This window comes from Enhydra lutris, unplaced genomic scaffold (assembly GCF_002288905.1).
Source record: "Enhydra lutris kenyoni isolate GAN:26980312 unplaced genomic scaffold, ASM228890v2 scaffoldscaffold42, whole genome shotgun sequence".
NCBI lineage: Eukaryota > Metazoa > Chordata > Mammalia > Carnivora > Mustelidae > Enhydra > Enhydra lutris.
The window spans coordinates 9,553,446-9,566,327 of NW_019154126.1; the positions used below are offsets into that span (position 1 = coordinate 9,553,446).

Consider the following 12,882-nt stretch of genomic DNA (forward strand, 5'->3'; position numbering starts at 1 on the left):
AGACTGTAAGTCCACCTCTTAATTATTCCCTTCTCCATAGTTATGACTCTACCAAGCCTGTTGCAGCAACCTCCAACCTGGTCCATCTGCCCCTTCTAACCACCTTCTCTATTCAGTGAGCATTCATGTCTTTAAAAAAAATATATATATATATATGTGTGTATATATATATATATATATATATATATATATACACACATGCACACGCACATTATATATACATATTATATGTCTATAATATATACATATTACAAGTCTGCCTAAAAGGCCTTCGGTGTCCCCAGGATAAAGTTTAGACCCTCCTCCCCTAACTGCTACTTCCTTACGTACCTGTACCTTGTAGTCTATACAGCTGGGCAATTTGTTATTATCTTGACGAATCTGACCCACCCTGTGTTTGTCCGCACTGATAACCTTTGCCTGATGCTCTCTTGGAGAGTTCCTCTTAGGTCTTCCGTGCCCAGCCTGGCTGTTTGCTGCTCTGTGAAGTCTTCCTGACTCTCGCAAGGAGGGTTAGACCTTCCTTTCTCTCTACTTACCAAAAAAACAAACATCTAGCGGGTAGGACAAGAACCTCCAGAGGTCAGTCAGCAGCTCCCCTGTGGTGGGGTCCTAGGGTCTCTCTGCCCACCCCCAACCCCTGGAGGCATTCGGTTCCTTCCCTCCCAGCCCTGGTGGTGCCTCTGCTGCCTCAGCCCACTCATCACGAGAGGTCATTTTTCTCTCCAGGAAATAAGGCTTGAGAACATTTGTTAGAGCGGAAGTACCAAGGGTTTCGGTTAGAAGTGTTAACAGAACCCCCTGCTGTGGTCACACACATCTCGAGAGACTGATCACAGGTGATGTCACAGCTCAGAGCCCCCAGAGCAGTCGGCACAGAGCTTTTCAGGGCCCAGGAAGTGCCTAGGATGTGTATGAGCTCTCCCATGGGACAGGGCAATCCTGAAGACAGCATCCTGACAACGACCCTTTCTTCCAGGGCGTTAGGGACCCAGTGCCTTTGGGAGAAGGGGTCATTGTGAAAAGAGGTTAAGTGTCCCTTTGAAGTGGTTATGAAGGATTTATCCAAGGTCCGGTCTCCCTGCTTTAGTCCTAGCTCACAGGCATTCCCTGATCTACCCTCCCCCAACCTGAAGTGGACTTTTCTCCCAACTTTGAACTCCTAAGGTGAATTCTTTTCTTTTTTTATTCTTTTTTTGTTGTTTTTGTATTTAAAATTATAATTCATATACCATTAAATTCACCATTTTGAAGTGTGCAGTTCACAAGATGATACAGCCATCACCACTGACCAATCCCAGAATATTTTCTGTACCCACCATGGCCCCCAGGCCCTGGCAACCGCCAGTCTCCTCTCTGTCTCTGTGGTTGACCTAGTCTGAACATTGCAGGTGAATGGAGTTCTACAATACGGAGCCTTCTGTGTCTGGCATCTTTCACTTCAAGTAGCATTTTCATGATGTATCTGTGGTGTAGAATCAGTATGTTTTTTCCTTTTTATGGATGAACGATGTTCCCTTGTATGGATCGACCTCATTTTGTTTCTGCTCATTGGTTGGTAGCTGTTGGGTTGTTTCACTTTTTGGCGATTACGAATCGTGCTGCCATGAACATTGACTTATAAGTTACAGTGTGAACATACATTCTCAGTTCTCTTGGGTGTCTACCTAGAAGTGGAATTGCTGGCTCAGGTGGTAACTCTGTGTGTGATATATTTTGAGAAATCACCAGATTATTTTCACAGCACCGAGATGCATTCTTGGGTTGTTCCTGCAATGACCACCTTCCACTTGCTGTATGCCCCAGACCCCTTTTGAAGTAGAACCTCGCAGGCCCAGATTGCCTCCAGCATTGATCTGTTCCACACATCGAGCACTGGGCTGTGTATATAAGCAGCTCAATAAGACTGTAGAGTGGATATGAAAAGAGAGGTCATGTCCAAGGTCAGCTCACTGGTCTCCTCCTGGCACTATTAGGAGCCAGTAGTGCTAATTAACAGATAGATACTCTCACCAGTTGATGTTTCTGGTCCCTTATATTTTCCCAGGAAGTCACTTTACCTCTCTAGACCTTGCTTTCCTCATCTTTAAACTTGGACTGGAAAAAGCCCAGTGAGTTTTTGAAATTGAGTCAGTGTACTATAGCATTTGAGAACAGACTTCAGAGTTAAGTCCTAGCTCCAGTATTTACCAGCTGTGGGATCCTGGACAAGTTAATTCCTTACCTATAAGCCTGTTTCCTTACCTGTCAAATGGACAAGTTAATAATACGGATTTCACAGAGTTGGGGTTTTTTAAAAGAGTTGTTTATTTGAGAGAGCGTGAGGGGGTGCGGGTGTGGCAGAAGAGACGGGGAGAGGAAGAATCTCAAGCAGACTCCCTGCTTAGCACGGAGCCCAATAGGGAGCTTGATCCCACGATCCTGAGATCATGACCTGAGCCCAAACCAAGTGCTGGAGGCTTAGCCGACTGAGCCACCCAGGTGCCACCCTAGAGCTGTTTTGAGATTTAAATAAATTAACAAATTTAAAGCACTTAGAATCATGTCTGATATGTTACTAAGGGTTCAGTGACCTTAATGAGTATTATTGTTCCATAATACATTTATTTGTTTTCTCCTGGCTTCACGTTCTACCCAGAAAACACATGGGCTTTGTGAATTTTTTAGCTAAAAGTGTAGGTACTTAAGCCAGAATTTTAAAAAGAGCACAAGTGCTATCATCTTATTAGTTTCCAGAATAAGGGGGCATGTTCTTCTATCACGTGTCATTTGTTAACCTCAGCACATATTTTTTTAAAGTCTTTTTTTAACAATATCTTGCTTTATATATTTTACATTCATATAATGTGTAGCATATTCCTAATGTAAAGAGACTCAGATACTCTGCTAAAAACTTGTAGCAAATAAAAACTAGTCAACTGTTGTAGCGAAGGCAGTTGTTCTATGAGAGATTGTAGCATTCTCGTAGCTTCTTGAAAGTCATCCTAATCAGACTTAAACGAAAAATGTTTCTTTTCCCTCCATTCACAACACTCCTAACACCAAATGAATGGGACTTTTTCTCAATCCAACCAATTCTCCGACTCTCTGGACACCAACTGGGTGTCCTACAGTTCAGTTCAATTCTTACAGTACCCAGAGTTAGTGCAGAACCCCAGGTGAAAGGCTCAGTACCACGAAACTGCCCCCCACTCAAACACAACTCCCAGCATGTCGCCTCTTCTCCTGGCAACTGGTTCCAAATCAGGGGTGCCTATGACCCCTTCTCAGGTTCAGTAATTTGCTATGCTGGCTCACAGAACTCAGGGACACGTTTATTTACATTTGCCAACTTACTCTAAGGGAGATCAGAAAGGATACAGATGAACAGTCAGAGGAGGAGATGCACAGATGAGGTCTGGAAGGGTCTTGAACGCGGCAGCTTCTGTCCCTGTGGAGTTGAGGTGTCCAACCCTTCTGGCACATTCACCAACCTGGAAACTCCCCAAATCCTGTACTTCTGGAATTTTCATGGAGGTTTCGTCATGCAGGCATGACTGATTCTGAATTTAATCTCTAACCCCTCTCTCATCCCTGGAGGTAGAAGGGGTGGGGCTGAAAGTTACAAGGTTCCAATTACAGCTTTCCGGTGACCAGCCTCCATCCAGAAACCGCCCCCAACCCAGGGTTGCCTTGTTAGAACAAAAGATCCTCCTACCACCCGGAAAATTATAAGGGAATTAGGAACTCTGTGTCAGGAACCAGGGACAGACACCAAATAATAAATATCTTATTACATAACAATACTAAAAATCAGTATTGTTGATTTGAAATCAGACAATACAAAGAATGCGGTGTACCCCCAATATTAGAGTGGGCGTTTTGATTTAAATTTCAGAATTCCCTCATGTCCGTTTTTGTTTCTGCAGTATTTTCTTCACTGAGCCTGGGCCTGCTTCCAGAACGATCCGCCACTCTAATGGTGTATGAAGATGTTGTCCAGATAGTGTCAGGATTCCAAGGTATGTTGAATATTGAAAGAAAGAGAAGTGACAGTAACTTTTGGGCCAACTTGTAAGAGCTTACGAAAGACAGCTTCTGGTCAGATGGTGATGGCAATGAATTTACCCAGAGCTGGACACAATGTGTGTTGTCCATGTGAGTACACAAACATACTTGAATTTTTGGTTAAACTATCTGCTGGCTGTGATCTTGTTTCTTTAGTGCCAGCCTTTAAGTATGTGGGAGAAAAGAAGGGACCCCACTACTCTGTCCATATTGTATCTCTGTCTTCTCCAAAGTCGAGGATTTTCACCTCGTGGGTTCAGAGCCCAGGACCCCACCTGAGCCTCATGAGCAAAGGTTCGTAAGTATTCGAGGGGGTCGAGTTTCAGTCTTGTACAACCAGAAGGATCTAGAGATGTGTTGCACAAAAATGTACTTAAAGCTACTATACTGTGCATTTAAAAATGGTTAAGATGGTAAATTTAATGGTATGTGCTTTTAAACACAATAAAACAAAATCCAACCCCCACCTTAAAAAAAAAAAAAAAAGAGAGAGAAGATTCATAGGCTTTCAAGTGTGGTCTTTTTCTCTCTCTTGTCTCTCATTTTCTTAACTTATCTGACATGCAGTGATTGTGTAAATGTGACACCTTCTAACTTCTCTTGCAGAGACACTTGTATAGAAGCTTAAGGGATCTCCCTTAATATGTGGTTTAGAATTGGTGGGTTAGAATTGGTAATAACACGTCAAACGTGGGTTAGAAATGGTGGGTTAGAATTGGGAATAACACTTACATCAAACGTATTTGTGCCGAGATCAGTTTCTTTCATCTAAATCACAGGCCAGAGAGCAATCTTTCCAGGCTTTTAATAATGTTCCATCAGATTAATTTTTTTATTTCCTTCATTTTAATACAAATTTGATAAGAGTCATTCTCTACCTAACTACATTCATGTGCCATTTGCAAATGAAGAGAACTTGTTCATTCCTATTTTTGCTTAGTGGCTGTGGGGAACTGAACAGGCAGCCACTATAATTACCATATAACATTGTATCCCTTTTAGGCCTACAACATAATGATTGGATATATGTGTATATTGCAAAATGATCACAGTAAGTCTAGTTAATATCCATCACCCCACATAGCTACAAATTTTTCTTCTTGTAATGAGAACTTTCAAGACCTACTCTCTTAGTATCTTTCAAATATACAAAATTAACTGTAGTCGTCATGCTATACATTACATCCCCAGGACTTATTTATCTTGTAGCTGGAAGTTTGTGCTTTTGGAGCTGCTTCACCCATTTCCCCCACCCCCCAACTCTGGCAACCACCAGTCTGTTCTGTTTCTATGAGTTCGGGTTGTTTTAGATTCTACATATAAGTGAGATCCTGCAGTATCTGTCTTTCTCTATCTGGCTTATTTCACTTAATGTAATGTCCTCCAGGTTCAACTGTATTGTCACAAATGGCAGGATTTCCTTATTTTTTGTGGCTTAATAATATTCCATTGTAGATCACATTTTCTGTATCCATTTATCCATTGATGGACACTTAGGTGTTTCCACGTCTTGGCTTTTCTAAATAAAGGCTCGGTGAACATGGGGGTGTGGCGATGGTTTTCTTGAAATGAGGGAACAATCATACTTCTTTCTCATGTTCCTCACTAAGAGAAGAATCTTCAGGGGCACCTAGGTGGCTCAGTGGGTTAAAGCCTCTGCCTTCAGCTCAGGTCATGATCTCAGGGTCCTGGGATCGAGCCCCGCATCGGGCTCTCTGCTCAGCAGGGAGCCTGCTTCCTCCCCACCCCCGACCACCGGCCTGCCTGCCTACTTGTGATCCCTCTCTCTGTGTCAAATAATAATAAAAAACAAATTTTTTTTAATTAAAAAATAAAAAAAAATTTAAAAGAGAAGACTCTAAAGTGTCTTGCTCTCATTTTTGACTGGACTAAATTCTGATAAGGACCAAAATGATCTTTTTTGGAATTTTGGTCTCTATCAGAATTTAACCCAGTGGAAAGGATAGAGTCAGATCGTTGTAATGAATGGCCTATCTGATACAGGCAGGCTGCACCCACCCATGTATGTCATGGCATAAGTTAGGCTATTCAGAGAATAATTTAGAGCTGACTGCAGCTCTTCAAATAGCAAATGAAAACTACGAATCCTCTGGACCAGACTCCTTGGTGGCGTTGGAATTTGAGATCTACTTTGCATTTCCTGAGGAGAGGAGTCCATGCAGCCTGAGAGCAAGTCCGACCCAGCCTGGCTGGAACCCTACTGATTCTGATCGGGGCTGTGCCGTGTGTCCACATGGCGGCGGACTGGCACAGAGCAATAAAACAGGAAGTGCGACCTACAGGTCACAGCAGCTGTAGATTTTCATTTTAGGTATGCCTTAAGACCCGTTATTTTCTTTCACAGCCTTGAATGTTTTGATTTTTTAATTTAAAAAACTGACCTTGGGGCACCTGGGTGGCTCAGTCGGTTGGGTGTCTGCCTTTGGCTCAGGGGTCCTGGGATTGAGCCCCATTCCGAGCTCCTTGCTCAACAGGGAGTCATCAGGGAGTCTGCTTCTCCCTCTCTCTCTGCCCCTCCTCCCGCTCGTGCACATGTGTGCGCGCGCTCTCTCTCTCTCTCAAATAAATAAACTGAATAAATCTCTTAAAAATAAATAAAAAGTAAAAAATTGACCACCTCCCCCATGTCAAGCAGCGTGCTAAGTTTTCCTCTTCATTGGCCGTTCCCTCACCTTTTCCTCAGAGTTAGTCCTCATCTCCTCTCTTAACCAGCTGTTGTCATTCTTTGTTCCAGTTTTCTTCTGCTTTCTCTGAATGGCCCATTCTTTCCCTAAGATGTTGGTCCACCAGCATACCCTGTGGTAGGAAAGTCTCAAGTAGCTGGGCAGCTGGGCTTCTGCAGTGTGGACGTGCCCGTAGGCCTCCATAAATGGAGAGGAGCCAGGCTGCAGGATACAGAGCAGAAAGGGACATTGGCTAGTAGAGCCCTAGTAGAGCCCCCCCCCCCCCACCCCTGCCTTCCCCCGCCCCCCCCCGGTGTCCTCTGGGCACCAGTATGGCTGTAGCAGCAACTTTCCGCCTCTTCTCTGAGCACCGCCCCCCCCTTCCTGGTCTGAAATGTCCCTGAATTCACACAGCCTTCCCTGCAGCCTTCTCAGGTGGGGGCTGAGCTCACATGACTTGTCTCTTTCCTCCTTCCCTCCCTGCGGCTCCTCGGAGGCTGGCTGGACCACTCACCACCGGGGCCTTGGTCTGCTTTCCTCCTGGGCTCATGCTGTTAGCTCCCAGTTCGCAGGTTCACAAAGTTCCTGTAATTGCGTCTTGGGAATGTTGGCGTACATGTGGGTGATGCCCACCCGATACCCCAGCTGCTGTTCCGCTCCCAGGTGCTTCTCTACCCTCCTCCTTCACCCTCTTCTGCAACATGTCTTAGGCCTCATCATTCCAGCAAATGCACCGCCTCCAAGCTCAGCCGCCACGTTCCCTCCTCTCACCCTGTGACAACAGCTCACACACCACTGAGGGCTCCAGAGCTATGAGCCACCGAGTCCTCGCCAACAGGGTTGCCTCCCTCCCCAGCCTACATGCAGGGCCCTTCGTTGGAATTGTCCCCTTGCAGATGTACCGCCCCTGCCCCCCGCCAGCAGTGTTGGTCCCCTCTCCTTCTGCCATGTTTGTCTGACTCAGTAGCTTCTGACCCTCGGTGACCTGAGGCACATCTGGCCACCCCAGCCCAGCCACACGTGGCTGGATGGAACCTCAGAGCAGCAGCGACTGGTTGTACAGCTGGTCATGACCACAGACTCTGGATGGACATCCGCGCTGCAAGACGGGGACCACTTCCCAGTTGTTTGTTTTCTGAGTCTCCAAGATGACTTCGACACCCTCTTCTTGAGCTCCTGACTTCCTGTGTGTACAGCCACACTCACATCCTTGCTCTCAGCTCGGGATGTCTCTAGCACTTCACAGAGAAGCTGAGAACCTTACTGGCCCACTGGCAAATCCACGGACCTGCCCACTGCTCCTTGTTGCGTTGAAGGGAGTGTCCCTGTCCCAGCACACGCCTGTCCTCCTGTTTGTGCTCTGCCTCCCATTCTTCTCTTCCACATGGGTTTAAGTGTTTCCCCTTTGCTCCACCCCACCATTTCCCCCCATGCTGGAATGGACAAATATGATGGTTGTGCATGTCTGCGAATTGCTTCCACAACCATCCTGGCTCTAGCCACTGCCCTGTGTTTCTGCTGTCCTTTTGGAAGGATGTCTGCACGCCTTTGTTTCCTGCCTCCTTGCCTGTCTTTCCCTGTGCCCGCCCTGCAAGCTGCTCTCCTTCCTTAGCACTCCATACAGACTGCTTTCTCCGAGTCTCTTACAAGCCCCTGCGGCCAAACCCAAGGACGTCTCTCTCCACATCTCCCTGGACATCTCCACAGCATCCAACAGAGATGACTGGTAACTCTTTCCTGAGACTTTCCTCTCTTCACTTACATAACATCATGCCTTGATTTTCTTTCTCCTCTTGGTCACTTCTCTGGACACTTGAGTGACTGTCCTGGGCCAATATTTCTTCTTTCCAGGTCTCTCTCCAGAAGATCTCATGGGCCCATGTTTTAAGCTCCCTGGACACAGAATTCGCAGTCTCTCACCTCCCTCCCGGACTCCCCGTGAGGAAGGCCCCCTGCTGGCTGCTTCTTGCCATCTCCACTTGGGTGTCTAATAGGCATCTCTGGCATCACGAAGTCTGGCTATGTTCTCTCCATCTCAGGAGCGGGTACCTCAGGGGCCGAGCCAAAGCCTGGAACTATCCCTGACCCTTCTGTCCTCACACTTGGCTCCCTGGGAGAGCTGCTTCTCCATCTGGGTTGCCACCATACCGATCCAAGGCCCCCCCCCCCCCCCAGGAGAGCCACAGTAGGTTTTGAATTGGCTCTCTCGTTCCCACCCTCACCAGCCCATACTCTAGTCCTCACACAGTTAAACAACAATCAAGTCCCACTTACTTCCGCTCTTCAGCGGTTTTCCCGTTGTACTTGGAATAAAATCCCAAATGCTTACACTCAGGGCTGGACAGCCCCCCGGCCCTGAGCTTCAGTTGGTGTGCGGTTACCTGGAAGGTGAGGATCGGTAAGAAGGGGCGGAGAGTGCGGTATTGGTACGTGTGGTTTCCCGAGGGCAGGCTTCCTGCAGCCCGGCCCCCTCCACGCATACTTCCTGGTCCCAGTTCCCATCGCAGACTCTCCTCTCCTCCTTCCCAGGTGCCTTTGACTTCCACTCCCACATGTGTGACCCCTTCTCAGTCCCCCTCTCCCTGGGGGTGGCACTAACCTTAGCAAGGTGTTTGTGATAAGGGCTCACACTGCAGCCCACAAGGCCCATTGCTCTGGCCCCACTTTATCCCGCTGTGGCTGCCAGACCTCCTTGTCACTGCCTGCTCCGCCCCTCCCTGTCACCCACCAGCCCCGAGACCTCATTGTCTCCTCTGGTGACTCTGAGGGGCTTCTTGAATGATCTCAAAATCGCGTCATGTGCCCTGGGTAAGCAGGCACCTTCTCCCCATGTACCAGTTGCTTTTGACCTTCATCTCCCCTTCTTGTGCTCCATGACTCAGCGTTCCAGTGCCCCGGACCTGATACCTTGAGTGATTTCTGTGATGTTCCTGTGCTTGCACACACTTGCCTTGTTTCTGCTGCCCACGTGTTGCCCACTTGCATTGCCACGGGCTATGCAGTGATTCAGGCCCTGGTCAGTCTCCTTGCGGACCATGCAGTAGCCCACAATGGGTGTACTTGGCCTCTAGTCTTTGAGTTAGGATTGGAGCTGGGCGTGAGATTAACCAGACTTCCCAGCTCTTGTATCTCCTTTCCAATACACCTTGCACTAAACAGCCAGAGGAATCTTCTGGGAGCAGATCTCCTGTTCTTTCACTCCCCCAGTGACCCCCGCCTTTGCCCTAGAATAAAATCCAATCTCCTTACACAGCACACACCCCCCTGATGATCTGGCCTCAGCCTCCCTTCTCCGGGTTCTTCTCCTTCAGGTATTGAAGGAGAAAGTATTCTAGCCTAACTGAAGTTCCTTTTCTGTTTTCCATCTGGGGTATCCCACCCCACCTTCCAATCTGTCTCCAAACCCTCCTTGGACATCAAAACCAGCAAAGGCCACATCCTCCGGGAACTCTTATCTCCCGTCTTCCCTGGAGATGTGACTCATGCAGGTGCCTTGCCTTTCAACCTCAGTGGCCAAGGGGCTTATATCCTGTGCCCAGTGGCTCAGGGGTAACCAGTCCACGGTACAGCCAGGAGCTGGGAGAGAAAATCTGGAGCCATCAGTTCTTTCTCTTCCTTTTACTGGGATTGAGCTAAGAACCCAGAAGAGGCGAGAATCTCAGTAGAGTGGTTGTGAGGTGTAGAGTGTCTGTGATCTTGCCAGAACACCTAGAAGCCCCGGTTAGAAGAGAAAAGTATGAGTAAGAAAAGGAAGCAGGACAGAGAGAAGCTGACTGGGGATTAGCGGAGTCCTGTTGATGACACCGTGTTGGAGTGAAATCTACAGACTCCTGCTGTGTTGCCCTGAGCTGCTGGGAGCCCAGAACATGGTGCTCCTGCAGCTTCCGTGCCCTCTGGCTCCCATCCTTGTGTTCTGACCCATCCCTATCTCCCTGCCTGCCCCAGCACGTCCTTATCAGTAACAGAAGAGTGGATTAAAACAACCCTCCAGCTCTGGGTTCCTATCTTTTTCTGATAACTCCCTTTCCCATATTTGGTAGTACACTTTATTTCTCCACCTAACATTTTCAAAATCTGAAGGTAAAAAGTACATCCTGTTCACCTTAAAACCTTCCCAGGGCCTGGCCGTGTATCTGCCTTATGATAGGTAATCAATGAGCAATTCATCGAATGACTGAATAAATTTAAAAAAATTTTTTAGGGGCACCTGGGTGGCTCAGTTGGTTAAGCGTCTGCCTTAGGCTCAGGTTATGATCCCGGGGTCCTGGGACTGAGTCTGGCATCAGGCTCCTTGCTCTGCAGGGAGCCTGCTTCTCCCTCTGCCTGCTGCTCCCCCTGCTTGTGCACTCTGTCTCTCTCTCTCTGACAGATAGATAAAAACTTCCCAAAAAATTTTTTTTGAAGATTTTATTTACTCATTTGAGAGAGAGCTCGAGAGAACAAGCACAGAGGGAGGAGAAGCAGACTCCCTGCCGAGCAGAGAGCCCAACGTGGGGCTCGATCCCAGGACCCCAATCATGACCCGAGCCGAGGGCAGACACAACCGACTGAGCCGCCCAGGTGCCCCTAAATAAAAAATGTTTAAAGTATAAATAACAAGTGCTTTTTGCACTTTCTATAGAGATTGCCCATGCCCTGGTCAATTATTTCCTTGTGGTTTCTAAGAAAAATGCAGCTCACACCCAGGCACATGCATCATGGTAAGAGTACTTGAAGAGCTTTTTCTCTATGGAGCAGGAGGCACAGTCTTATTATAGGAGCATAAATCATTCAGTTAGGTTTTGTTAGAGTTAATGTGTTCAATCTCACTCCCTCCTGTTTGAACATAACAAAAACAGAACCCTCACTCCCTTCCTAAGATCTCATTTGCATTCCAGCTTTTTAAAATTACAGAAATTTTTGCTAATTTTTTTATTTTTTTAAAGTAGGTTCCACATCCCCTGTGGAGCCCAGTGCCAGGCTTGAACTCACAACCCTGAGATCAAGACCTGAGCTGAGAATAAGAGTCAAGCACTTAATCGACTGAGCCACCCAGGTGCCCCAGAAATTTTGTTAATTTTTTCACTGATCCTTGCTCGTGAGTGTAATAATTGCTACTTGTGTTTTTCCTTGTCTCAGTAGAGTTGAGACATGACAATAATAATGCTGCGTGTTTCATGTCTTCTTACCCGTTGAAAGGAAAACCATAAGTAGATAATTTTTGGTCTTTGCCGTTCTGTTCTATAAAATTAATATAAAACTGAATTTATAAAAGCTATATTAAATTTTTGTTCTCAGATTGGTCATGTATAGGTGAATTTTTTTTTTTGGTGGATTCAGAGGAGAAAAATCAGTTCATATTTGATCAGAAATGTAAGTACCATAAGTCTTTGAATTTTAGCATGTTGCTCAGATGTTACAATGTGTCACACGCTCCTGAGAAAAGGTAGGTGGTGTGATGATAGTTCAGTAATGAAGCTTCTCACATTATGTGTATGGTCTTAGGTGATGTCGCCCCATTGCTCAGTTTTGTGTGACACTGAAGTCAAAGCTTTCAGAGAAGGAAGGCTGCTGGGTGGAGATAAAAACAGAAGAGGGGAAGGAGCCCATTGTTCTCATTAGTCGGATGCTTCATGCTTCAGTAGGTGTTTTTGTTTTGAAATGTTTATACCCAGGTAAAGTAGACTTAATAAACACATGGAAAATGACAGTGTTCCTAGAAAAATAAAAAGACTGCTCACTTGTTTTCTCCTCTGTAGGTTTGGTATTTATGTAAATTCTGAGCAGTTGGCCGGCAGCTCTGGCTCCTAGAGCATCCAGCAGACCTTCATGGGTCTCAGAAGTGGGTCGTCTTGTTGACTCTGAATTTGAGAACATATATAAGAGGGTATCATATCGTGTACACACACACACACACACACACACACACACACACACACCATGGAATAGTACTCAACCATCAAAAAGAATGAAATCTTCCCATTAGCAACGATGTGGATGGAACTAGAGGGTCTTATGTTAAGCTAGATAAAGTCAGTCCAAGAAAGACAAATATCATATGATCTCACTCATATGTGGAATTTAAGAAAGAAAACAGGGGAACATAGGGGAAGGGAAGGGAAAATAAAATAAAAAAAAAACAGAGAGGGAGGCAAACCATAAGAGACTCTAG

At 46.4% G+C, this 12,882-nt stretch overlaps 1 protein-coding gene across 1 annotated transcript in view; it reads left to right on the forward strand.

Moving 5' to 3' along the window:
- Positions 1 to 12,882, forward strand: part of LOC111155592 (family with sequence similarity 171 member A1) — a 128,681-nt gene that overhangs the window by 74,656 nt on the left and 41,143 nt on the right. The window contains exon 3 of the mRNA XM_022515843.1: positions 3,909 to 4,001. Coding sequence (XP_022371551.1) covers positions 3,909 to 4,001 — 93 coding nt within the window. The remainder of the gene's footprint in view (positions 1 to 3,908; positions 4,002 to 12,882) is intronic.